General features: G+C 37.5%; 1 protein-coding gene across 5 annotated transcripts in view; it reads left to right on the top strand.

Annotated features, from left to right (window-relative positions):
- Positions 1-25,393, top strand: part of LOC132110941 (tight junction-associated protein 1-like) — a 105,893-nt gene that overhangs the window by 71,323 nt on the left and 9,177 nt on the right. For 4 of the 5 annotated variants that reach the window (XM_059518068.1, XM_059518067.1, XM_059518069.1 and 1 more), the window contains 5 exons: positions 505-533; positions 10,800-10,961; positions 17,031-17,097; positions 19,757-19,786; positions 21,844-21,951. In XM_059518068.1, coding sequence (XP_059374051.1) covers positions 505-533; positions 10,800-10,961; positions 17,031-17,097; positions 19,757-19,786; positions 21,844-21,951 — 396 coding nt within the window. The remainder of the gene's footprint in view (positions 1-504; positions 534-10,799; positions 10,962-17,030; positions 17,098-19,756; positions 19,787-21,843; positions 21,952-25,393) is intronic. The other variant, XM_059518070.1, reaches the window with a different exon arrangement.

Genomic DNA, 25,393 nt, shown 5'->3' with positions numbered 1-25,393 from the left:
CATGTGCATTTGACCCGTGTCCCTATAGCAATTATAAAAAATTAAATACAGGTAATTTATAAATCTGTAATATTTCATTGATACATGTCATAATGTAGGTCTAAGAGGTTATTGATTTAATGTCTGCTTAACATTTAGAAGTCACAAAAGTCTATTAATCAAAACAACTTTTTCCTATGTGTGCAGTAATATGAAACTGCTTTATCACTAGTGAGATGTGGAAAAACAGTGTTTTAGGTTGCTCTGACATTTATAAATTATTATTTTTTTTCAGCCACACATACTGTAAAATCAGAACAGATTCAAGTCTTGAGGAAATGTTATGATTGCCCTCTTGGAATAAAAGACAAATATACAGCACTGTGGGTATTAAGGAAATGTGAAATATTTATTGTATATACAACTATTTATTGTATATAATATACAACTCTCTGATTCTTCCAATATTTATGTCCAAGATGATATTCAGTTTGCATATACTTAAAGGAATGTTGTTTCTTACAGGAGTCCTTATCAGATGCCGACAGGATCAAGTAAGTTGATTTTAGTCTCTCCATTGTGATGTTTTGAATTTTTTGCCTTCACAAATGTTGCTGAAATGGATTGGCAGTGTTTGGTTTCTTTTTCAAAACTTAGATTTGTTGTATTATTAATGACATGCACTGAAGTGTTAACGTGTTAGGTGGCATTAGCCATCTAATCTGACCCTGAAGCTGATTATTCATTGCCTCTTGCCATTGTATGGCATAGCTGTCTAAGATCCAATTAGGGGACGCCTGTAAGAGATCACCAGCTGATTAGCCTAGAAGCTCCAGAAGGAAAGGGAGAGTCTCGGGCTTATGAGCAGTCAGAAGCTGGGCGACTGTCAGAATGACAAGCCGTGTGGTTTTGTAATTAGAAAAAGTGCCCACCTTTTAATGATATCAGACATCCTCTCTTCTACCCACTACATCTCAGGTGCTCACTGGGGGAATAAGGTCGATTTTACTTTGATCAGAGACATCTTGCCGCCTATCCAGGTTTATAGGGATTCCTAGGCTTCAAAACCAACCAGCAGGTGCACCTTAACTAGTGACTGAGGTTCTGCTTTCAACACAAGGCCTGCCATTTTATCATGCACTGCATTAGCTTTCATGTTCTCTTCCTGCTCGGTGTTGCCTTTGTTGCTGCTTTTCTCCCACTAGCCAACGCTATAAAGTCTGCACTTTAGATCTGGTATAGCTTTAAAGTTATTCTCATTTTTGTAACCTTTTCTTCAAGTTGCCACACTTCGACATCAACACACAGGTGGTGCTTGTGAGAATACTAAACTAAATTTGTAGGAGACAGTGGGAAGGGACTGAAAAGTACCTCAAGTATCACACATTTGGATCACCTTCAACTGCAAGGCTTTTGATGCCAAACTAAATGATTTTTTGACTAATTGGAAGAAATCCTTGTTTAATTTGGCTGGCTTAACCTGGTTTAACCAACAACACTGATTTCAATAGAGTAAAGCACTTTTTTTTATGTGATACGGTCACAGTACATTAAAATTGATGATTTGGAGTCCAAAATTTTCAGACAGTGTTTCAAACCAACCCTGTAAACTGTCTAAAAGTTAAGGCACAGTAAAAGTATGTTCAATTAAACTATTGCAATCCATCCCAGATTAGTCGCTTGTTGGATTGACAGGAGCCTAACAGAGCTGAGTCTGACTTGGTGTTCCCTTCACCATTCCGCTCATGTGATGCCAAGTGGAAGCGTGCAGGACACGGTCAGGCAGGCGGCTGTATTGATTGACCTAGTTGTCTGTTTTGATGGCTGGAGAGAGCTGGATGGTGGATGTGGTCTGAAGATGGGTTTCTCCATCATGTGTTTCCAACTCCCTCAGTATTTCCCTTTCAGCATTTCCTAATGTACTCTACTGACACACAAGAGATTGCCTGTGGATTTGACCACTCTGAGAGACCATTGATAAACAGTTACTGTACAATGAGCTCTTTATACTTCAGCTGATCTCTCTTCATCACACATTGACTCTGTTCAGAACCTAGTGAGCTGCCTCATTGTCTACTGCCCACTTAAGCCCCAATTATACTTTGGTTTTTATGTACACTAGATGTGCGTGTCACACAAATTTCGTCATCACCATAATTTGTGCATACTATACCCATGCAGCCAGATTATAATATCCATGCATTCTTTGTATGTTTAGCTTTCACATGTGGCATGAATTATTTGTTTATTACAAAACAACAAACTACTGGAGATGGTAACAGTGCATTAAGAGTTACTTGCGACTATATTTTAACTAGTTTAACTCTAGTGCAAATATGTTATTTATTTTAGCTTTTTTTTGGAAAGGCTATCTACTGGGCTGTTCACATACATTAGTATTTGCATCAAATCTGAAGTATACTTTGGATTTTAGATTAATCGACACTCAAAAGTGACTGCTATTACTGAAGCTGCAACATTGTAAGTGAAAGTGAAAGTGAAGTGACATTCAGCCAAGTATGGTGACCCATACTCAGAATTTGTGCTCTGCATTTAATCCATCCGAAATGCACACACACAGAGCAGTGAACACACACACACACACACTGTGAGCACACACCTGGAGCAGTGGGCAGCCATTTATGCTGCAGCGCCCGGGAGCAGTTGGGGGTTCAGTGCCTTGCTCAAGGGCACCTAAGTCGTGGTATTGAGGGTGGAGAGAGAACTGTACATTCACTCCCCCCACCCACAATTCCTGCCGGCCCGGGACTCGAACTCACAACCTTTCGATTGGGAGTCCGACTCTCTAACCATTAGGCCACGACTTCCCCTTAAGTACAGCACACAACTAATGCTTTGCACCGATTTGTGATTGATTTCAGTAGAGTTTGATATTAGCATGTTGCTATACCATTCACTGATCTTGTGTAGTGAATTGAAAAAAAAAATACTATTTTAAATGTTGAATGAGATGTTTCTAGTTGACCGTTCTTTCATTTTGTCTGCCATCTTGTATAGAATTTTGTATATTTTTTCTCTTCACTGGGCTCCTCACAATGAACTCTGATATTGACTTTGCCGAAATGGATATGTGTGATATTTGGCCAACAATCTTCCATTTGGAAGTTGCTGCCTATGGATGTAGCTCACTAGGTTTTGGAACAGGTCAAAAGATTTAAGTCCACTTTTTAGCTTGCATGGAACAGTGCGGCATAATTTTCCTGATTCAGTGATGGAATATTTGCCTTCCTGGGGAAGCAAAACAAGAGGAACTTCTAGTCCAAGTCTAACAAACGTTAAGCCCAGTCTGCATGTGATTTGAAAAGGCTTTTTCTGGCCATTTGGAACTGTTGTATATTGCATGTACATTTATAATTTTAAGGGATGCACTGATATAAATGCATGTATATTTATATTATTGTTGATCATTTTCGTAAGACTGACAGTCAATAACTATGAATCAAAATTGTATTGATTTATAATAGTGAACTTATAAGCAGTTTTCTATTGTTTTCAAAAGAGAGACACGTATTGGTAATGTGGGAGCGAAATGAAGCTTTGCACATCTCCTTTGCAAGATTCATGTGATTTGTATTGAGATGAATAATGTCAAAAAACAGCCATGTTCCACTCACTCATAGTTCCTGCCAACCAATGCTGATAAATCTATTCATTTGAGGATTCTCTGAGCCATTTACAAGCATATTGGATTGTATGTGAACACTCCATATAAACATTCTCCAGTTTCACTTTATCAACAGATAAAGCCGCTTTTCTACATGCCTGAAAGCAGCAGACTGTATGCACAATCAGAAAAGTGTGACAGTCAATTGAAAACTGTATGTGTGAGGGTTATCAATTCAATGAAGTGGGGGATTTTCTAAACAGCTGTTAGGGTTTTGCAGTTTTTTCATTTCATTTAGCATCTTTTATGTCAGATGAAAAATAAAAAAATAAGACGGTCTTAGTAGGCTGCATGATTTTACGTTTTTTTGGGGGGTTCAGAAGTGCTTAGGGGTATGTCTCTTAAAAGCACAAGCCCACTTTCTCTTTGCTTTTTACATTTATCTGTTCTTTTGTTTTGCTCCATTTGTGCTCTAAACGTGGCTATGCGAGCAGGCGATTTGCCACTAAAAAGAGTTAAATTGGTGTATTTATAGCTTCAAACCCTTGCCCGCATCTAGGTCTCTAGCATGAATCATTGACGTTCCTGTTGCTTTAAGCGGTGTCTCATTGGCAAGTGTATGAGGATTGGTCTGGATGTGTGTTTTGAGTGCCTCTCTCTGTACTACTTTCACTCTGAACTGTGAGAGAAACTGGAAAAACACAGAAAAGGAAAAGCTGTTGCATATTCTTAGGAATCTCGGCAGCCTGTCAATGAAATATTTGATTTCTGTCAAATGGGATTTCTGTGTGTTATATAGCGCTTGAGCTGCTGTGTGGAATTCGATTCCCAGGAGTCTGTCTGCCATCACTCCTTGTCTGATAACACCGTGATGGAGATTTGGAACAGGCGCCCTCTTTTTTTTGCCACCACTTGTTGTGTTTCCTCTTTTCTCTTCAAAAACATTCAACCGTTTCATCAGCTGTCACTTTTAGCATTATCAATGCCTTTCTTTTCTTTTGGCTGAAAATGAAAGACATAATGAAGAACTTTATCTTGTAATGATGCACCCAAATGAAGCACCTGAATCTGTTTTTATTTAGCTGAAAACTGATAATAAAAGTTGGCTTACATGCTTACCTGTTGTAAATGTGTGCACTTAATAGACACTGGAATCAAAACACATTATCAGAGAAGCGCTAATTAACCAACATTGATAGTCATGAAAGTCATTGAAAGTCATTATTTTTGCTTTTATATATATAAATATTATCAGTTGCATAATGCATATATCTTAAATAATTAGTTAGCACAGCTTTCTGTTGCATTTTAAACACTGAGATCATGCAAAAACGAACATGAAGCACAATGTACTGTCACTTGCTCAGTTCTTATTAATTAATCCGTAAAATTGGTCTGCAAATTAGACTGAATTGAATAGAGGAGTCAATGGTCTGAATTCTGAACTGAATCAAATTCTCACTACCTTTATGTTAAGTGTGTTTATGAAGTCCAAAAGGAGCAAAAATTAATAATATTTGAGCCCTTCATGACATTAAAAGAAAAAAGTGAAATAAAGTAATGGGATAGCTTGAATACTTTTGAGATTGGGTACGTTTATGCATAAACCCATGTGATAATGAATAAAATCTAATCTTCCCTGAATGGTGGAGCGTGTCTAAACTCCCATCGTTACACCAGAGTTTAATTACTCTTTTGTGCTTCAGGCATCAGGAAGTGTAAATGCCTCCTGCTCAGGCTTTCGCTGTTCCTGATAAGATTCTTCATTAAGTTTGAAGCACTTGATAGAATTGTTATGAGAACAGGTTTAACTGTAAGACGTGAAGATGTGATCAGCTACATGGTTTATTTTACTCTGTTTCCAAAAAAACAAAAAATAGACTGCTATCTAGTTTTGTGCTTTTCTTTTGTATAATAATTAACCAACTGAATTTGATCGCAGATGCTGCCAGATTACCTTTAAACAAGAGCTAGCTTGAGTAAAGCTGAATTAAGCTGAATTAAACTGAATTATGCGGTTTCTTTCATATGTCTTAGATATTTTTAGATAGAGACATTATATTACATCAAGTAGGTTAATGTAAAGTAAAAAATGCCATACAAAGTCTGATTAAAGTAAATTAAGGCATGTTTTACACTGTTTTTCCCTAAATGAAGGCAAGAACAAGCCGTATTTATCCATTGTAATTTTTTATGCAGGATATCAGGTCAACGTAATAAACTGCGGTTTTAACAAAAATCATTTTTATAAAAAGTATTACATTTACATTTATTCATTTGGCAGATGCTTTTCTCCAAAGTGAATTACAATGTATTATTTAATGTATTAAAATGACATACTGGGACATAGTTATTACAAATGAATCAGTTTTGAGTTAGCTCACTGAAATGGAGACATGGAACTGACTGAAAGAAATGAATCAAACTCATTAAATTAGCCAAACTAAAGCAAACTTTCACAGACTAAGAAGGTCTTTTTGGGATTTTGAATCTACTCTAATGACCCAGTTGTCAGGAAGCTTAAATAAAATCAAAACGTTTTTTGAATGAATTGTTTTACTGCCTGCAGAATTCCACAGAAACTCTTAAAATTTTGTATGTAGTACTACATTGATTTAAAATGTTGTTGTAGGTTCTGCCTCTTTTCGTGTTTATTATACTGTATACAATTAAAAATGTAAGTTTAATGATGACTTAATGGTGATAACGTATTAGGGGAAATCTGTGGAATTATATCAGCACATGAAATGTAAAATAAATTGTACAGATTAGTTCTATTATTACTCTGAATAACTCAACTATTGATTCAGTGAGGGAAACAAGACAGTCTGCACTATATAGGCTAGTTCCAGACTTCCCTTTGTCATTCATATGTTTATCCAAAAGATTGATGCTTGACATATAAATTGAAATCCACCCCCAAACCTGCAGTTGCCCATTCAGCTCACCACAGAGCCAGCTGCTCTCTTCTCACACACACACACACACACACACACACACACACACACACAGCTCCTGATCACACTTTCACACACCTGCATGACTAACACTTAACTCGCTCTCTGTATGCACAACATTTAGCCTAATGTTGTACTGCAGAGAGCCTTTTAATCATGGGGCTCAGAATCGTTCAGTGTTTTGCACACATGTAGTTTGTGCATCAGGTTTGGAAACCATGCCTCAGCCTCACCAGTCCCCATTTCATTACCTTCTGGTTGCTTGAAAGTATTGTGGATGTGGTTTTCTTTGGAGTAATTGGCAGCTTTCAGGACTCTTGGCCGGGGTGTAGGCTGAGGCATCATTATGTGTTTGACACCTTCTCCGTGTAAATTGTATGTAGGCTGTGAAAGCTCTTGTAGCTGAGGTCCACCTCCAGTCCTATGATAGTCTATAGGGTGTTTTGTTTACTGGCTGTCCTCTTAGTTTTGCACTGTTGTTATTTCTTAGTCCAAGGTGCTTTATTGGCATGACTGTTAAGATTACAGAGTATATAAGGTCTGAGACTTAAGAACATTTATCAGGCATAAATATGTTGTACAGACCATGAAACTGTATTTTTGCATTTATTTTTGTTAATTATATATTTAGCCCTCTGAGGTCGAGCGAACTGGCTCGGTTTGTGGCATTATTTCCCTGATAACGCCAACATTAACTATATTATTCTGTCATTTTCGATTGTACAGATGAAAGCAATACATCATTCAAATCTGTAAGGGGTCTACTTTTATTTGTATACACTCATCATAACAACAGAACGCTGTGTTTTTGTAAAGTAAAGAAACATCGTGCACTTTCTGCAGTCTCTGTCTTCGTGTACTTCTTTCTGAAACGTGTCACAAAAATAAACCAAAACTCAGTGAATACTGAACACACAGACAGGAGAAACATATCTATAGAAAGTGTCTTACTTTTTAAATTAAGTCGTGTCAAGTCATAAAATATATAACACATCCTCCTTTTTTTCTAATATATTTGCTTGAATATTTATATTTGTTAATTTTTATATTTCTTCGGAATATTTCATCTGCATGCAGCCACATTATGTTATCAATGAAATAATATTAGGAATGCACCAAATGTTCGGCAACCAAAGTGGTGTTTGGCCAAATAAGCGAAAAGACATAATAAATTGTACCGCATATGACGTGATCAAATAGCAACCAGTGAAGAGTGAGAGGCATGCACATATGTGAATGGAAAGTTTAAAAGAACAGCATTTATTTAAACCTTTTAAGTGCCACCGGCCCTCAAAATTAAAACCTCAAAATTCATCCTTTGAAAACCATTTTGAAATCGGACATTGTGTTACCATGGAAATGGTACTTTAATATCTTTTGGCAGTCCCTTCCCCTTAGTGGGTGGAGTCAGGTGGTCTCTTGACAAATGCTTTTAAAAATTTCAATGGAGTTTTGATGGCTGTTTGTGGAATAACGCCCTAAATAAAATCTCTCAAGAACCTCCATTTTTTTATATCAACTTCAAATTTGGGACATTATTTAGACATAAGGCTTTCGTTTTATAGCCATTTTGAATTCAAAAATATTTAGAAAAGAATAATTGTTAAAATAAAAATGGTATAGTGCATTTTCTTAAGAGTAAATTTAAACATTTAATTTTTTTGATACTTTAATATTTTGAAATGATTCAATTTCTGCAATAATCTGCAGATTATCTTTTTTTTTTTTTTAAGAGTCCAACCGTAGGTCTGTATTAGAGCTGAAACAACTAATCGATTTAATCGATTAAAATCGATTATTAAAATAGTTGTCAACTAATTTAGTCATCGATTAGTTGCTAAAAAACTTTTATTTGCCGTAAGCGCCTCATTTTGTGCATATTTTAAATCTGCGATGACCAAAGTGTGGCAGTAATGAGCCACCGCAGGTTTTATTCAGCCAGTACAGCAGGAGAAGTAGCGAATAGCCAATAGCTGGCCTCGTTTTAGGTCACGTGCTTCTCTAACTGCGTCTGCTGCATTCAGCGAGATGGTGGAGACAGACGGCAGTGGAGTGAGCTAGAGAAAGAAAAAGAAAAAAGTGGAAGATAAAACTAATCGAACGAAGTCATCCAAAATGTGGGAGAACTTTACTTTGAGCCTTCAAAAAAAGAATAGTAACCTGTAAACTCTGCACTACTGAACTAACTGTTTAAGACTTTTATTTGTGCAGATTCTCCAGTACAATGTTGTTTGCAAATGTTTAGTCGTTAAAGTTGATAACATTGCTTTTTAACAGTTAACATTTAAAGATTTACAAACATGTTCTGTGATCAGTTTGTCATTTACCAGTTCATAATTCAGTCTTGCAGCCTAATTATGACTGAATGAGAGAGGTAAATGTTTAAATGTATTTGAAATGCACTTTTTTTCTAAGCATTCACTGCTCTTTTTCACACAGCAGGTTTTTTGTGTGTCAAATTATTTTTTTTTCTGGACAACCTTCTGATGGATTTTACTTTAAAATGTGAGTTCCATTCAGGTTTCATGCCATTGGCACTTTATTGGAAGGATTGTTTACAATTTCACAGCATAAGCTATAAAGCTGTTTTCCAGGTATAAGTTGTGTGTTTACAGGAAAAAAATAATAAAATTAAATGTACTGCAAATTTATTCTGTTTATTCGTATTCTTCGTGAAAATATTTTCTGAAAGATTCTTTAATAAGCTTTGTTTGGGATGTTAAACTACTTTAGGAGCCCTAAGGACTGCTATGGTGAAAACATTATTTGAAATCTTGTGAAATTTGCTAGAGTATGGGTCAGTGTTTTGATTGCAGAAGAGTTTGACAAAGAATTACTAACACATAATAAAACAAAACTCCAGGTATATTTTTGATGAGGATATGACAATGCAAAATGGTTAATCTCTAAAAGTCTATGTTGAATGATAAAGACCCTTTGTTAATAAACGAATTGGAAAAAATGGGCAAAACTAAAATATAAGTACATAAAGATTAATCGATTAATCGTAAAAATAATCGACAGATTAATCGATTATCAAAATCATCGTTAGTTGCAGCCCTAGTCTGTATTCCAAAGCGTCCATGAATTTTAACAATTTAAGTCTGAATAATGCACTTTCACATCTATATTTAAAAATGGGACGTGGAACTTAAAGGGTTAAAGATTTTTTGTAATTGTATAAAAGTAAATGTGAAACACACGCACGAATATATCAAATTAAGACAATTTAAATCCAAAATGGTTTTAAATAAAAGATCATAAAGTAAACTAGACATAAATGGTGCTCAAAGTGGGGTTTTATAGGTAAAAAAAAAATAGTGAAGTCAAAGCCTACATGATGATGGACTTGAAATTACAGCTGATGTTTTGAATGAATACTCTAGACAAAAAGCAGCTGAACAATGGCATGCATTATTTTATATATCTGGCTCATTTAAATTTAATCTGACTCGAATAAAGTTGTTGTTAATATATAATGTCTTGTCCAACAGAAAACGATTTTCTTTGAGCGTTCACTGGAAACAGGATTTAACCCAAAGGTTCAGATTGCATTAATGTATAAAACGTTGAACCGTAGAAGCTGTGACTTCCATGAGAAGAGGACAGGATAAACAAGAGACTTTGGGGATTAGCCTTCAACACTTATGTGAAATTATTTTTAAAAAGCAGTTGAAATGTCACACTAAAAGGGAGATGGATGGTGCTGAGGTCCAAAAAACGCCATTAAATTGTCATTTAAAGTACCCCATATGAATCATGCATGATGCAAACTGTTCTGACACATGCCACATTTTACTGCCTTTTGGATTCATTGATGTCAAACCTGGTGCATTGCACACACTTTTTAAGATGCTCATGATGTGGGAGAGACACCAACAGCCTTTTCTTTAAGTATCACAACCTTCTCTTTATTGCAGTTCTGTTCAGAATAAGAGCTGTAAAATGATACCAAACATGACAGAGAGCTATTAAATGAATGCTTTATGTGTTGAGTGGAAATGTGAGCTTGCACAGATGTGCATCAGGAATGTGTGCATTAATGCTTTTCCAGGCATGAAGGGAATGATGAACAGACTTTGGTATTCATATTAAAGAGTATTTTATGCTACTGTAGTAAAATGAAAATGGAAATACATGAGAATGCTTTAAAGTGTTGCCCTTTACCTCTACAATAGTGTGAACTCGATTTGACAAACAGTTACTCATGTCAGTGATGCATTTTTCATTTTTCTCAGGATCCTGCAGCAGCAAAATGAAGACCTCCGTCGCCGGCTCTCCCAGACCACTCATAAGATGGAGGCAATGGAGACGGAGTTTGAAACCGGTCGACATTACATGCAGGCAGAGCTGGGTCGAACCAGAGACGACCTGGAGAAAATGAGAGACAAGTTCAGAAGGTTAGTTACTCTTATTAAGTAAGGATGCATTAAATAGATCAAAAGTGACAGTATAGACTTGTATATTGGTACAAAAAATAGTCTATTCCAAATACAGTTTTTGAAGTATAAAGTTTTTGAAGACTTTTTTCAACACTGATAATAAGAAATGTTTTTTGAGCAGCAAATCAAAAAGTACATTTAATTAACTGAAATCATGAAACTTAAATTTATCAAACGAAGGCATGGAACATGTTGATTTAATTACATTTATTAATTTAATTTAAAATATAATCAAATGAAAAATGAAAAAAATGTATTTTTATTTTTGGTGTCCAATGGTTTATATGGAAGTCCGTTTCCGCCACAAAAAATAAAAAAGGTAATTGCGACTTTTTATCTCGCGATTCAGTTTTTTTTTTTTTCAGAATTGCGTGATATAAACTTGCAATTGCGAGTAAAAAAAAAAGTCATAATTGTGAAATATAAACTCGCAATTCTGAGAATAAAGTCAGAATTTCTTAAAACAAGCTTTTATTTTGAGGGTTTGTTAAGAAGACCTTTGAGTTTGTGTAGCTGATATGTTGTATAAGGTGAAATGCAGGATAAGTGACTCAGACCAGCTCTGGAGATTGAAGTTGGTGTGTTCATGTCCTCATATAGTGACAACAAATGCAGAAAAAACTACAAGCGTCACGCATGTTTGTGTGTGTAGTTAACGAAACTGTGCACACACAGAAACACGCAGAGCAACCAACAGACACATTTAAATGTCAAGGATTTTTGCAGTTTAATATTCACAGACATTAGTCGTTATTGTGATTTTGATTGATTGTACAGCCCTACCTTTGATTCTGTGACATTCTGCGTTATACTGTGAATTCAGTTTGTTTGACTGGATTCTATAAATCCATCAGCTTTTCTGCATTGTGAAAATCATAGGACAAAAACGTTTAATCAAAATCTCTGACCGCAAAATGACAAGAGTCTTTGAGGAAAGAGGTGGATGCAGCACATTTTTTTACTGAAGTTGCAGGCGTGGATGAGGGAGGGAGATAACACATACCCCTGCAATTCATTTGAATGATTATGATCAAAGCAGCCAAATTAATGAGCTCTTTGTAGTTATATGAAGCTGGCAGCGTTCACTTTAATCCCGCTCACCATCAGCTGTGGACCCCTGCTGCAGACCGCATTACAAAGCACCGCAAGATCAGCAGTGCAAAGCATGCTGGGCAGACGACAGTCCAGAAGAAGACAAGGGGACTGCAAACTTGTCTAGACAATAACCACATATAAAACATCTGGAAGACCTTTCTTATCATGATTTAATCATTTTTACTTTTTCTCTCTCATTACACTCAATTCAGACAATTTCACAATTCGTATAAAACGTAATGTTCTCATTGTGCTGTAGAATCAGTGGCAGCACAGGAAACAGTACTTTAGCATGGTGGAGACATTTTAAAGAATCTTTAACAAAACCAAATGTCAAAAAAAATAAAAAACATTTGGTCACGGAATTTCATAGAAATGGAACCAGTTCTGAATTTATAACTCTTGATCAGTTTGGATCTAATACACCACAGCAGTGTTCATTCGAGTCATGTTCAAGTTATTTCATTCAGTCATTCGTTCATTCATTCAGTGTAATTTCTAATCAGAATAACGATGTAATAAAAAAAAATGGTTTGAATTATTACAGTAGTGTCATTTAAATTGACTCTGATGTTTCATTTGTGCTATTTAAAAAAAATGTGCTTGACAGCCTAGTCTTCTGGAAATAAATAAAAAATGTTTAACAGAACGTCAAGCAGCTCTATTGTTTGACAAATGCCTTGTGTTTTTGCCAGCTAATTAAGAACTGCATTTGAGAGCCATAATGTGTTACTTTTATTACAGGTAAGGGAGGAGAACAGCAGGAAGATTGTGGCTGATTTTAATGAGTGAGCTCGCTGTGAGGCTGTGCTATTTGTGTAAGAGCTTAGCAGTTAATCTGTGTAACTTGCCTCTGACATGCAGACAGGTTGTTTTGTTGTTTGCTGCTTTTCTGTTTACACAGGTTGTATGAACAGAAGCGGAATATAGTGTGTATGTATGTGTGTGTGTGTGTGTGTGTATGTATGTATGTGTGTATATAATTTAATTTTTTTTCTAGTTCTGTTTCCATTTAAATTAACTATTATTATGTTTTTTTACTATTTTACCTTCATTGAATGTAGTGTTGCTGGAAGGTAGTAAGTAATGTTGTGTAATTCTAGTCCATCAATCAGCATGTGTTTCAAAGTTGATGTTTTTACACTATCAATAACATTTTGCTTTTCAAGCAGGAATAAGCTTGTTGGCCAAATAGTCCCTTGAGGGCTGAGACACTTAATTTCCCTAAATAATGAAATATAAACTGTTAACTGTTATACTTGTATACACACTCTCCATTAAGCCCCTATTTTACAAATAATAATGCAGTCTGGAGATGGTGTGATGCAATGAGTGGTTTCCACATTTTTAAACATTTAAAATGCCTGAAAATAAATATTTTCTATCACGCTTGACCTGTACACTAAATAATCTAACCCTCGTACTTGCATAACAATAGCAGTCTATTTATTTAGTGGTCCAAGTTGAAGTATGTATATTAATGATAATATGGGACAAATATAATGTAATTTAGTGGCGGCAGGTTCTGAGCGCTGCCTGTACATGTACAGTCAGACAAAACGACGTGCACAGTTATCAAAGGTGCGAGTGCACGCACAGTTGTGAGAAAAGTGCTCTGCAGTTAAAGATGCAACGCGGCGCATCTGTGGAATGCGCTTCATTGAAATGTGCTCAGTAATTAAAGAGGCAGGGCGGCATTTCTGTTATTTGATTTGGAAATGCCGAATCATCAGAACAACGGTGCAAGGCTGCTCACAATGTTTGGTCACGTGTCGCATCAAAACAGTTTTCGGAACCGAAACTTAATAAGCTCTTAAATAAGTTCTGAATAAGAACCTGTTCTTAATTCCCAACCCTAGCTGTGATTTGTCTCTTTCATGTAGCTTTATGGCTTTCAAGATGGACAAAAAAATGTATTGTCGCAATAAACTTCACTACACACTTTGTTCGGAATCAGTGTTATAAGTTTAGCTTTAGATCAGCAGATATGAGTGCAGATTTAATCATGGGCTCGGATCGGCCTGATATGCCCCTGGCGCTCTGAGTGCAGTGCTTTGTGATTGAGTCGGTGTGTAATTTGGCTGCAATCATGCCACTTTATCTCCAATCAGGATGCATCTCAGGCTTATATGCTTTCAGACGGCAGAGCGATTGAATTACCCAGCATTCTTTCCATCAGAGAAGTGTGGTGCTCACATTTGCTCCTCCATTTCCCCGCCTGCCACATCCTAAACCTGCATGCCAGTTCTCCGCAGATAATAGCCTAATTGGATTGAAAGTGGTTAGAGATTCTGCAGCGTAGGCGTTTGAATGCCATCTCTGATCTAACGCCGTAATATTGCCACATGTGCTGTGGCGATTTGCACCAGGTGTTGGAGGCTCTGGGAACCCTCGAATGAGAGGTATTGTTATAGATGTTGGTTTACTTAATTACTTGTTTATTCGGTGCATTTTTATTGAATTTACTTAGCTTCTCAGACAGGAGTAATTATTGCATTCCATCAGCACATGCCATCTGCAGCTATGAGCTGCTGCTAGAGTTTATGACTGTGCTCGACGCAAATCACCAGTGCTTGCTAAAATTAATTGATTCGATTCTAATTATGAAGCCAGACAGTGAAAGTCCCTTATGATCTGCCGGGCACCGAAACAGTATTGATCCACGAGAGGGAAAGAGTGATTGAGATGGAGGTTTGCGCTGTAAACAGAAAGGCAGAACTTGGAGATAATGTGGCAATAAGGCCTGATGGTCTTTGCAAGCACAAATTCTGTATTTTTTTTATGCTTTCTTCTAAAAGTTTTATAAACGGAAGCCTTGGCACCTTGTGCTGAATCTAATTTCATGAATTCAGTGTTGATTCAATGAAGATATGAAATCAAAAGGGATCAGCAACACTTCATGTAGCCCACCCTTCATTTCTTAGATGTGTTTGGTCTAATACTTTTTAACCTCTGAAAATCTACTGTGTAAATTATTAAAATTGAATTAATATTAAACATATTAAGTACTATCTAAATTTTTAAAAGAATAGTTTTAATCCCATATGGCTATCCTGGCTGCTATTGGTATCTCTTGGTATCATAATGCCTATTCACTTCAATTATATGAAAAAAAGAATGGCCAGGATAGTTTTCAGAAACAGAGATTTTCATTTTGTGTGAACTATTAAAGGGATGGTTTACTTTTTTTTTTTTTTTTTTTTTTTTTTTTCAATGCTTGATTGTTTATGGGGTGCAGTCTAACATGTTCATGCTTCGTTTTTTAAAAAAATGCATTATTTTTCACATAATTTACCTTTATTCCACACCGCTTGATTTATTTCCTGTTATTATGAAGCCCCTCCCTCAGAAATACACGATAGGCTGAGATTGGTCAGCTGGCTCGGTGTGTTGTGATTGGCTAAACCATCTCGAGCGCGTCTGAACATCCCGCCTCTCTCAAGTTCAGAATGTGCTCTGGATGTATTGTAAACAATAACGTCCTCTATATTGCTTATCAATTTGAGCCCGATTGAGAATATTAATGAAGGGGGTCGCGCAGAACCTGTGCAAGCACGGCTCTTAATGGTATGTTTGTTTGTTGTTATCTCATACTTTTAGATACGCTGTTGTTTGTAAATGCAACTGCTTTTGTTAGCTTTTAATAAATTATTTTATTCTGATTAAAGCTTTAATGCAGCATAGCAAATGTGCGTGCATCCATGTGTAATGCTTCTCATTGCTACTGTGAAAATAAGTGTATAAATAAAACAGTTTGTTGGAGCTGATCTGACGATCGGAATGAGAGAGAGAGAGAGAGAAATGCAGAGCAGGGAGACGTGAGGAACAGGATTGAGAACCGCTGCTCTAGAAGATTGGTTTTGAAACTTGTGAATCATTAGAACTGTTAGAAGACAGAATCGTGATTCATATATGAACAGATTTTTACATGCACCCCTAGTTTTCTCTTCCTCTTCTCTAAAGCAGCACAACATGGCTCCGCCCCCTTTGTTGTGTGTTCCTGGGGTCGGGGTTTATCTGGGTTCATAACGTAATGGACCTGGGAAAAAGCTTATTGTAGTCCCTCACCAGACGTTTTTGTAGGCATTAAACTGACAGAATTTTAAAAGATGATATCTCCGTTTGCATTGAACTTTCAGCGCTTCAACTTTGCAGATATTGTTTATGCTCAAACAGCAACATTACAAACTAACTAACGTAAAAAAAAAGTGAAATCACAATCAACCACCCCTTTTAATTTGTGTTCCCATTCTTTACTACAAAATATCCAAAAAATGAGTTGTGTCTTAAATACTGTTGTGTGTTGTGTGTACTGTTGTGTTCTGTTGAGTTGTGTTCAAATACTGTTGAACATGATGTTTTCACACTTTCGGGCAGTTTTGGGCACAGTGATGGTTTCTGCATGGATTCTCTGCATTAGTAGCTTCAGATCTTTTCATCCTTATTGTGACGTATAACATTATCAACAAAGAAAAAAAATATATAGGGCAGAGTTCTATCCATCAAAAAAAAAAAAGCAGTGCAAGTATTTTCAATATTTGATAATAGCAGAAAATCAGTATATTAGAATGATTTTTGAAGACTGGAGTAATGATGCTGAAAATTCAGATTTGATCACAGGAACATTTTAAAATATATTCAAAAAACTTTAATTATAAATTATAATAATATTTCCCCAATATTGCTGTTTGTACTGCAAATAAATTCAGCCTAGGTGAGCGTAACAGACTGCATATATTGTTTATGTGCTACTTTATTTTAAGTTTAAACAGAATTATACACATTCTTAAATTGGTGATATAAAATCCTGTGATCCTGTATGTGTTGTTTGATGTCCATCTCAATCCCACACCGCACCAGGATATATCATATAAGATCTGGATATAGTTTTATACCTTGACAGTGACATACATTTGTTTTGTTCCCCCACAGACTTCAGAACAGCTACACGGCGTCTCAGAGAGCTAATCAAGACCTGGAGGAGAAACTTCACGCCCTGGTAACCTTTACACTTCACTTTCCCTTTCTAAAGTCCTTTATCTTAAACACTGATGTCTTTTATTGCTGTTTAATTGTTCCTTGTGCCCTAATGATGCCACTCTCAGTCAGTTCGTCATAAGTATTATGAACTGTAGTTGAGTAGGAACCTTTTGCTTTGTTTCATTCTCCTGGGGCTAGCAAACAAGTAACAGTATTGCTCATGCCACTCATGCATGCTGGAAGTTAGTTTTCCACTGGGAAAATTGTTGTTGGAAGACGAGCAACAGTGATTGTGTTGCTTTGATTCGCACGAGATCAAAACGCCGTTATTTTTGCATTGTGTTTTAAATCGGTGCAGTTCTGCTTCAAACCAACTGTGAGTTTTGTTTACTCGCCAAGCGTAAAGCCTATTCTGACTCACTTTTGGCTCTTTCTGGATGTTCACTTTGGACCCTGCCTTTATAGTTGAGCTGTGATGGGCAAATAATCATGCCATGGATGATCATAGCCACTTCCCACTGCTTAAAACTGTTGTCAAGGTTTTCCTAAAAACTTCAGCTGTTCATATCACACAATTTAAATGAAATCAGAATGGACAGTTCTTACTTTTTGTATAGATTATACAATTCATGCACATCATTATTTATTTTCTATTCACGTGCCCTTGAAATAAAAGTCCCTCCTCTTACCAATATGAGATATAACAATTTTTATATATATATCAGCCTTGGTGATATATCCGTCGACCACTTATTTTGTCTGTACTAATATTTTCAATGTGTTAGAATTAGAATTTAATATCATTTATACCAGCTTTTCAGCCCTTCATTTACATAAATTAGAAAAATAACTAGGATTTTATAAATAATTCACCTTTTATGTTGCACAGAAAATAAAGTCATGCAGGTTTGGATTGACATGAGCGTTTGAGAATGATGAGAATTTACTTTTTTGGGTGACTTTTGGGTCCCTTTAAAGATTTTCAAGCATTGATGTTAAATGTATAATTTTTTTCATTGCATAGGCTATAAAACATTTCTGCAGGAAAATACCCATTATAGTTCAGTGTTGACGTGTTGTCATCTATTGGCCTCTCTAGTACGGTTTAAAATTCTCAAGAAATCAAAGCAAATTCTGCTCCCTTTAAAAATGATTGATTTGCCATTGATGTTGATGGAAAAAAAAGAACAACAAATGCAGAGAGCCCCGAATGACCTGGTTGTGGTCAAAATAGTCACAGTTAAGGCCGTGCTGATGGATCAGTCAGGCGATGCGGTAGCAGACAGAATTCAGCATGTTTTTGCATGCTTTTTTTTCATAAAAGCTTTGTTTGGATGAATTTTATTTTGTGCTTTAGTGCTCAAACAAAGACAAATTAATTGTCTGAGAACAACCGAGAGAGAGAGAGAGAGAGAGAGAGAGAGAGAAAATGAACAACATCAAAAGCTAAAGATTGAATAAATGTACAAATTTGTTCCTAAGCCTCTTTTTCTTTAGTAAGTATAAAACAATTCCCACTAGATCTTGTAATACATCATAACTGTCCCAGACTGCAGTCGTCCTCCTACAATGTTTTTCAGTTAGGATGAATGCTGTTTTAGGATTATTTGAATGTGATTATGCATCACAGGAACCATGCGTCCTGTGTTCAGTATGATGCATTCTGAACACAGGACATATCGTTGGAAACTGCTGTTGATGGTTGTAATAAATTCTTAAAGGATTTCATGTTTTATTAAAGCCAATATGAATCTACATTTTTCCCAGACTGCCTTTTTCCAGTTTCGCTCAAATGAAAATTTAATCAAACATGCATCTATAATAAGTTATTTTAGGAATCTTTTATCACTTTTAGGTGCTTGGCAAAATTATCTCTAGAGTAATTTAACATGACTGGGAGATTTCAGATTGAGCCGCTCGCTCTTAATCACGTCTGAAGACTCCATGCGTGTATAAGGACAGCATTAGCTCTCGATGATTTATGTTCATTTTCAATTAAATCTTAGTTCTGCACGTCATATCCATGACTTCTGCATAGAGCTTTGCCAGTCACAGGTGAAACAGGTGGCGTTCTGCTCAGGAGACAGGGATTATCCCATGCCGACCTGTTTCACCTCGTGAAGGGCCCATCGTTTCTTACCGTAGCTGCTTTCGGGACACAAGCTCACTCTTTGTGCTGCTTCAGTGAAATCATCTCTCCAAATACAACCGGCAGGCAGCAATAATGGGAAAATGTGTTTTCACTGTATGTTTACAACATTTTCAGTGTTATAAAATGATCTGTTGCTGATTGGTTAATACGGTCTTCAACAATGATTGAAACTTCTCTGTGATTAAACTTTTGTTTGAAATTAAGTGCACAATTTGTTTTTGTTCTTTTGCATTGTAAATATGGCTATACAGATGAAACCGTGAAACTGAAATTAGGCGCCAGAGGCCATGGTATATTGTGAATATTGTCACAGCTGAAGGTGTTGCTCTATATATCTTGACTAGCTTCTATCTTTCTGTCCTCTTTATTTGATTGTCTTTATATACTTGTAGACATAGTTTAATGAAAACATAAGAATAAGTGCAAAATTAAATCTTTCTCTGCCTTTCTTTCTTTCCTCTCCCCTCATGCTGCCTTGTGACTTGGGGTATTTCACCATCATCACCATCATCTTCATCGTCATCAGGCTGCCATCAGTCAAACTTGGGTCTATGCAGTTGCGTTCTCAGTCTTTTACTATTAATCTAGTTCCTTCTGTCTGTCTGTGTCTGCTCTCCCAATAAGTATCGCCATGGATATCATTCCCATGACTCATTGCATCTCCTTCCTGTCTCCTCTCCTCTCTTCCTGCAGTAGATGGCTGGATATAGCTATGGCCATGCCTGATTGTGTGTGTGTGTGTGTGTGTGTGTGGACAGGGACTCTGGGATAGATGTCACGCAATAGATTGCAGTCGAAATGTTTACCACAGTGGTTAAAATGCACAGCAGCACTTTGCAAACACGGTAAGAAAAGAAAATGTTCATTAAAAACTGTGAATTACAAATTATATTTCTACACAATTTAAGGCCACTGTGAGATAGAAACACTATATAAGGCCATTTTTTGTGAAAGTGAGCAAATAAAAAATCTCTTCTGTAAGACCATTAGTGAAGTCTTCTGTAAGAATGGACACACACTACATTACCCATAATCCTGAAGAGAGATCAGCCAATAATGGCAAAGCTCAACAGTCAGACCACCCACTTTCATTTAAAGAAACCAAACCTCTAGTCTAGTCACCTTTCGCCCGAGGAAATCTTTTTTCTTTTTTCTAAATTCCATGTTTTCGGTTTAAATGTTCTGTACTTCTAATAAATAGCTACAATTTTAATAATCAAATATCTCTAATCAATAAAATTCATAAAGCTTAAATGAACTATTTAATAGTTTTATTAAATTTTTTATAAAATTTTTGTATTTTGGTTTTTATTATTATTATTATATTATTATTATTAACTGAACAATAATAGGGCCCTGAAATTTTTATTTATTTTTTTTAATTTAGAAATATTTTGTTGTCTGTTTAAAATTTTCAGGATTCATGATTTAATGCTAATTTATTATAAAAAGAGCGGTAATCAAATGAAGACATAAAACATTAACAAAGCCTTTTAGAGTAGCAACAAAGTGCTGACATGTGTTGGCATTTTGACCGCTTGACTACAACTGTGGATGGTGTGAATCCCACTGTTAAACTGATAAAAACAGTTTCTTTCTATCCCTGTTTCCTTCAGATGTGCTGTGCATTCTACTGGCTGTTGCATTGCTGTTATTACATGTGGACTCTGCATTGTGTTGAAAGGCTGCCCCCTCCTTATCTCTCTTTTGTCGGTCCACATTGTCCACTTCAGTCAAACACTGACTATAAAGATAAACGCTTTGTTATGGACATGCCAAGCTTCAGATTAAGGGTCACAGTGTCTCTCTTTGTATCTCTCTGTCTCCATTTAAACCAATAGCCGGCAGGGCTGAAGTGTGTCTTAAGTATCAAAGCTTCTGTTAAGTTTGTCCTCTTTAAAGTTCTTCCAAGAGCTTTTGTTCAGTCATTTTAGTGCAAAGACATTTGTGACTTTGCCATCACATCAGGAGTGAAGTGTCTTCAGACTCCTTCACTCCTCAATTAGAAAAACCCTGATCTTGGACAGGAAGACAGACAGAAGGTGTTTTAAGTGTATAGATGTAGCTGGAGTAGTCTCGGCCTCAGTCGGACAGCCCACATTCACTGGCTGTCTGATGCTTTTGTTCTTTCCACACAACGCAAAGGACAACAGCTCATACTAACTATTGCTGAGGACCAAAGAAAATAGTAAAAGTAGCATAAAAATGTTCTATCTGATGTGTGCACCGTTTCAGGTCCTCTGAAGGAATATGTTGTTGCTGTATGGAAAAACTGACTGAAGTTTTTCATTTAGTAAAGTTGGGTTTATCAAAGACAGACCTAATTGGACAGAAATGTTGGAGATACAGAGAAGGAGACATGTCAAGAGAGAGTGATGCTTATTTGCAATGAGATTGTCAAACTGATTCCTTACCTGCTTTATTTGTTTTCCTCATGGGCTCTGCCTCAGCCACATTCCCAGGCTCTTTGGATGACTTTTTCTTTGCAGCTGGTGCCATGTCAGCAATGAAATTAGGACTGAAGGACTGAACTGTTGTTGAGAGAGGTTGAACCTCATCTGAGACCTTTCACGTTAAAGTTTATATGAATGTTTTTTTTTTTTCTCCTTACAGCTCCGTAAAGTGGAAAGAGACAAGAAAACCATGGATCAAGAGATAGTGGAGCTCACAAATAAACTCGTGGATGCCAAAAACACTATCGACAAGCTGGAGGAACTGAATGTACGTGTGATATCAGAGCTGTGTGTGTGTGTGTGTGTGTGTGTGTGTGTGTGTGTGTGTGTGTGTGTGTGTGTGTGTGTGTTTGAAGCACGTCTTGGATCCGGGTTGTCAGTGCTGCAGTGTTACAGGGATTGATAACTACTGGTGCTTAAAATTGAAAGTTGCATGAGGAGGATCTGTGCTGAGATTTCACTGAAGTCTACTGTCAGATTCCAGAAATGATATCTGGCTTTTGGAGCTTTACTGCAGAACAAGGGGAAGTCTCCTTATTAATTTACTTCTCATTTTAAGATTCAATCTTGAGTCAACAGCACATAAACAGCAACACTCAACACACACTTCCCACAAGGCTAGCATTTTTAGAAGGAAAAACAGCCTTTTAAATAATTTGTGGGACTATTTGCATGAGGAAGCCTTTTATTCATAATGAGAAATTTGATTTATATAAACATTGTATTCTTCTCTTCGCATTCAAGTGACACATGAGTGTAAATAAGTAGACAGATTCATATTCTAACAATGCCTTTTTTTTTAAGATTTTGCGTAACTCCACAAGGAATAACAAAGCACCAGAATGCAGGTTGTTCTGAAATGTGCCTTTATTACACCACATGTATGAAACAGTGCCACGGGGAACTAATTATAGCAGTGAAGAAACTGATAGCCATCTGTTAGCTGTGTTTAAAGAGAGCGCTTCATCTCCGTAGACAGATAGAGCATTGATCAATCATAACTCTTTCCTCTGAGGTTGATGTTAGGACCATTTTTTTTAACCCGTTTTATGGGCTTTTTAGTTATTAATCCTAAAGACTGCTACCTTGGGTGCCATTTTTCTTGTTTTAGTTATAAAGTGTCAGTCAAAGGTTTGGATCGAACTACTCATACATTTTTTTTCAACGTATTAGAGCAGTGGTTCATAACCAGGGGTCCAGAGCCCACTAGGGGTCTCAGCAAACTTTTAAGGGGACCTCAAGGTGACTTCTAATGATTGAAAATAATATATATAATTTTTAATTGCTATTATTATTTAATTTTGTAAGACCTGGAAAAGTTATGTAAAATAATAGAATCTTAAAATGTTATGGGCATTTTTATAAAACAAATCTATATTTTACTAGGTATGCCAAGCTGTAAAAGATTTTATTTGGTTGAAATACTTTCACAAACAACTGGAAGACTGGTTCATTCATTGGTTAAAAAGTGTAGGAAGAATATTAAGCTCCTTAAACTTCTGGGATTGTATAAATTCAGTTGTTTTAATTCTAATCTTTATTTCAGTTACATTTACATTTTAGAGTAACAGTAAGTCAATAAAATATTAATCAGTATCGGAATTATTCTTTGTCTATACTCTGCTCAATCAACATCCTGGGATGCGTTTTAAACCGTGTTGGAGTTCACATGTGTGACGCTAACAATGGAGGACAGGAGGCAGATGCAAGTAAAGAAGGTTTATTGACAGGAGTTGTGATGGATGAATGCTGGTGAGTGACGCAGGAACCACGATGGCAGCACAGATAGGTGAGTAGGTGATTTGAGTGCGTTGGTAGCGATGACGGTGGTGGTAGATCGGTGATCCGTGGTGATAATCCGTGAGTGACTGTGATAATCCAAAGGAGACCGAAACAGGAAACAAGGCAAGGACAGGAACACAGGAGCACGAACTGACATCAACACAAGGACCTCAAACAACGATCTGACAAACAGGAGACGAAAGACAGGGCGTTAAATAGGCAGTTGGAATGAGATGCACCTGCCGCTGATCAGGCGATCAGTGGCAACACCCACATGAACCAATCAACATGACATAACATGACTACAGCTGGAGACGGTGTATTCACGAACCGTGACAGTACCCCTCCTCCTAAGGACGCCTCCTGGCGTCCCCAGAATCTCTTACCTGTCGATTGTAATCATCGATAAGAGAGTGATCCAGGATGTACCTAGCAGGTACCCAACTTCTCTCCTCCGGACCGTAACCCTCCCAGTCCACCAAGTACTGAAATCCGCGTCCCCTCCTTCTAGAGTCCAGAATTCGATTTACCAAATAGGTGGTCTCCCCATCTACGAGACGCGGCGGGGGAGGGACCGGGGTAGGCGGATTAATGGGAGAATGAAATACGGGCTTAATTTTGGACACATGAAAGGCGGGATGAATTCTCCTGTACGTAGGAGGGAGTTTAAGGCAGACTGCCACCGGACTAATGATTTTGGTGACAGTAAACGGGCCAATAAATTTGGGAGCCAATTTATTAGATACGGACCGGAGAGGAATATTCTTGGTTGAAAGCCACACCTTTTGACCCACGACGTATACGGGAGGCCTAGACCGGTGGCGATCGGCCTTGGCCTTGGTGCGCGCCCCCACTTGGGAGTAGAGTCGCACGGGCTCTGGTCCAAGTGCGGTGGCACCTCTGGACGAAGGCGTGAGCGCAGGGGACCGCAACTTTGGATTCCATACTGGGAAAAATAGGTGGCTGGTAACCTACACTACACTCAAAAGGAGATAGGCCCGTAGCTGATACTGGTAAGGTATTGTGGGCGTACTCCACCATAGACAATTGTTGGCTCCAGGAGGAAGGATTCTTGGAGACCAAACAACGCAACACCCTTTACAAATCTTGGTTGGCTCTCTCGGTTTGACCATTGCTCTGGGGGTGAAACACTGAGGACAGACTTACAGTCGCTCCCAGTAGTCTACAGAATTCTCGCCAAAATTTTGCCACAAATTGGGGTCCCCTGTCCACATCTATCGGGAGGCCATGTAAACGAAAGACGTGGTCTACGACGGTCAACGCTGTCTCCTTGGCTGAGGGTAATTTGGGCAAGGGAATAAAGTGGGCCGCCTTCGAGAACCGGTCCACCACGGTTAAAACTACCGTGTTGCCCTGGGAGGGCGGGAGGGCGGTAATAAAATCTAGAGCGATGTGGGACCAGGGTCTCGAAGGAACCTGCAGCGGTTGGAGTAACCCATCAGGGGGCCGATTGGAAGTCTTACCAGTGGCACAAACCAAGCAAGCCAAAACAAAACTGTGAATGTCGCGAGCCATAAGTGGCCACCAGAATCGTTGCTTGACTAAAAATCTAGTACGGTTAACCCCTGGATGGCAAGCTACATTCGAGCAATGTCCCCACTGGATAACGTTGGACCTTAATCCCTCCGGCACAAATAAACGGTTCGGTGGGCACCCGGGCGGAGGCGTTACCCCTTCTAAGGCCGTTCTGAGCTTCGATTCGATCTCCCATGTGAGAGTGGAGACCACTAATGTCTCAGGAAAAATACACTCGGGAGTGGACGGGCGTTCGGAATGGTCAAAAATACGCGACAAAGAATCGGGTTTGATATTTTTGGAACCCGGGCGGTACGAGATAGTAAAGTCAAAACGTCCGAAAAAAAAGTGCCCACCGAGCCTGCCTGGAGTTCAACCTCTTGGCGGTGCTA

The sequence above is a fragment of the Carassius carassius genome, chromosome 30 (genome assembly GCF_963082965.1).
Source record: "Carassius carassius chromosome 30, fCarCar2.1, whole genome shotgun sequence".
Taxonomy (NCBI): Eukaryota; Metazoa; Chordata; class Actinopteri; order Cypriniformes; family Cyprinidae; genus Carassius; species Carassius carassius.
Note: the sequence above shows the minus strand (reverse complement) of the source record. Positions and strands in the feature narration are given on the sequence as shown.